The following is a 2,317-nucleotide window of genomic DNA, read 5'->3' on the forward strand; positions in this document are numbered from 1 at the left end:
TCCTTATGAACATTATTTTTTAAATAAAGTAGTGCATCTAGGACAATCAGTCGCACAATTCACACAGCCCTGAAAAGTTTTTCAGTGCCAACTACCACTTGGTCATGAAATGTGAATGAGCTTGGGACACTGTCCATTCCTAAGATTCAACCAAGGATTGGCTAAAACATTGGAACCCCTCTGCTGAAGAAAGGCTACCCAGGACCTTCCCTTCCTCCCCTCACAACTCAATTTCATTTGATTTTATCTTTGGTGGTGTTTGGTTGTAAGTGGCTAGAACACTGCAAATCAGGAAAACCAATGATCTAAAACTATGACAGAATCTTAAGTAGATTGGTTGGTCCATTTCAGGTTGCTGGTTGAATGGCCCCTCTAAGGCCCTTCAATTTTTCCTTGTCTGCCTCCTGGAACTTTGATCAGAAGATGAGTCTGAACATCATCCCATCTAACTTTTTTAACCAATGCCTCGCTAAAACTGGAATGTCCAGCCCAGTACTTTATTATTATTATTATATTTTTAATCACCCACAAAAAGAGGTTCAATGGATCTTCACAAAACCTGGAATTTCCACAAGGATGTCTGGTCTTTGTAATCCAAGCAGTCAGCATTGAAGCTAAGCTTCCAGGAGGCTGTTTGGTCCTTATAATCCAAGCAATTGGTGGTTGAATTAAAGCCCAGGCTTGAAGCTCCATAGCCCTGGGTGGAGAGAGAAGCTGGAGACTGATTGAGATGGCTGGTGACAGCATTGGTACCCATGGGGCTGAGTGTGGCCCCTGGTCCAGGAAGCTGGTGATGCATAGGGGTCAAATAAGGTCCACAGTCCATGCCCCCAAAGTAGGAGGTTGAGCCAGCATATCCTTGACTATAACCTGAAGCCTGAGTATAGGTCATGGGGTAGGACCTCTGCATGCAGGAAGAGGAGGTGGACAAGGGATCTGAGAGTGGGGAGATGGAAGCTCGGCTCCAGATAGACACGGGAGCACTGCTGCTGGAAATGGCAGGGATGGAGGTGCTAGAGGGGGGAGTGAACTGGCCACTTGCTCCACTTTCTGAACTCACTTCCGAGCTGGAGACATCTTCTTTTTGACAGGTCTCCCTTTGTTTTGCCCCCCATTCTGTTGTTGCTGCTGTTGTTGGCACTTGGCTCTTTGGTTCTTAAACCAAACCTGCACCCTGGACTCCAGCAAGTTGATTTTCAGCACCACCTCCTCCCTCATGAAGATGTCTGGATACCAGGTCTTGGAAAACAGCACCTCCAGCACCTCCAGCTGCTCCTGGGTGAACATTGTCCTTTCTTGCCGCTGTTTCCTGGGGGTGGCGGGATAGCCCACCGAGGGGTGCAGCAAGCCCATGCCCGAAGTGGTCAGACTCAGCCCATTGACTGCGTAAGGCGGTTGCTTAAGATAAAGACATCATGCTAAGGTTGTTTGGAGGCGCAAAATCAGCCCAAATCGGGGGACCCAGCCGGAAGGTCTCGCTGAGCCTTGAAGTGCCAGTGGCCGGTCAGCGCCTGCACCTTGAGCGCCAGAGGCTCGGCCCCATGTAGCTGCTGGAGCCCAGGTGCCAAGGTCCCGCTCCATTGACCGCCCGGGCCCGCGCGGCCTTATATCTCTAAAATAAATTATTTTTGCAACCTTCTAATAGCATTAAACATTTCAAAGCTTTATTCACAATTTATCAGATGGCAAACCCCACAACTATAATTATACTTCAACAACTATCATTGTTCATTGCTTGCATTCCTTCACTTAATGTTAATTATACTCAGTAGGTCTAGCGATTTTAAAAATCAGGATATAGTTATTTTTTTTATCTAGAGTGAGAAAAAGAAAAGAAGAGATTATACTTCAATAACTATCATTGTTCCATTCCTTCACTTAATGTTAATTATACTCAGTAGGTCTAGCGATTTTAAAAATCAGGATATAGTTATTTTTTTTATCTAGAGTGAGAAAAAGAAAAGAAGAGGAATAGAAAAACATATCAAAATAATATTTGAGTTTCTCTCTTTGAGGTAGCATTACACAGTCTTTTTCCTTTAAACTTTTCTGAATTCATTACAAATTATCTAACACTGACTCATTCAGCAACTAGCTGCTGATTATCTATTATACACTGAGGATATATGCATGAGCAAAACAAATGTGTGAAACTTACTTAATCAGAAAAGGTAATAAACATTATTAAAATTAAAAGCATTTTTCTTTGGAGTCTCCAACAATAGAGATAAACAATGGGAAGAAAGGGAACAATCCGTCTGGATAGAAATAGGCAAAAGATTCTTAATCCAGAAAATCTTTTAGCTTCTCTGTGATG

At 43.4% G+C, this 2,317-nt stretch overlaps 1 protein-coding gene across 1 annotated transcript; it reads right to left on the reverse strand.

Moving 5' to 3' along the window:
• Positions 1-550: 550 nt before the first annotated feature.
• LOC101640369 (homeobox protein OTX2-like) lies at positions 551-1,404 on the reverse strand (the record flags this gene model as incomplete). Its single annotated transcript, XM_045286255.1, is given in 2 exon segments — positions 551-1,059; positions 1,062-1,404. Coding segments are annotated over 2 exon segments (852 nt in total), but the record flags the coding sequence as incomplete, so codon positions are not given.
• Between the last annotated feature and the right edge of the window lie 913 nt (positions 1,405-2,317).

The sequence above is a fragment of the Echinops telfairi genome, unplaced genomic scaffold (assembly GCF_000313985.2).
Source record: "Echinops telfairi isolate 266 unplaced genomic scaffold, ASM31398v2 ScPeMD7_6;HRSCAF=24_1, whole genome shotgun sequence".
In the NCBI taxonomy this organism is placed as follows: Eukaryota; Metazoa; Chordata; class Mammalia; order Afrosoricida; family Tenrecidae; genus Echinops; species Echinops telfairi.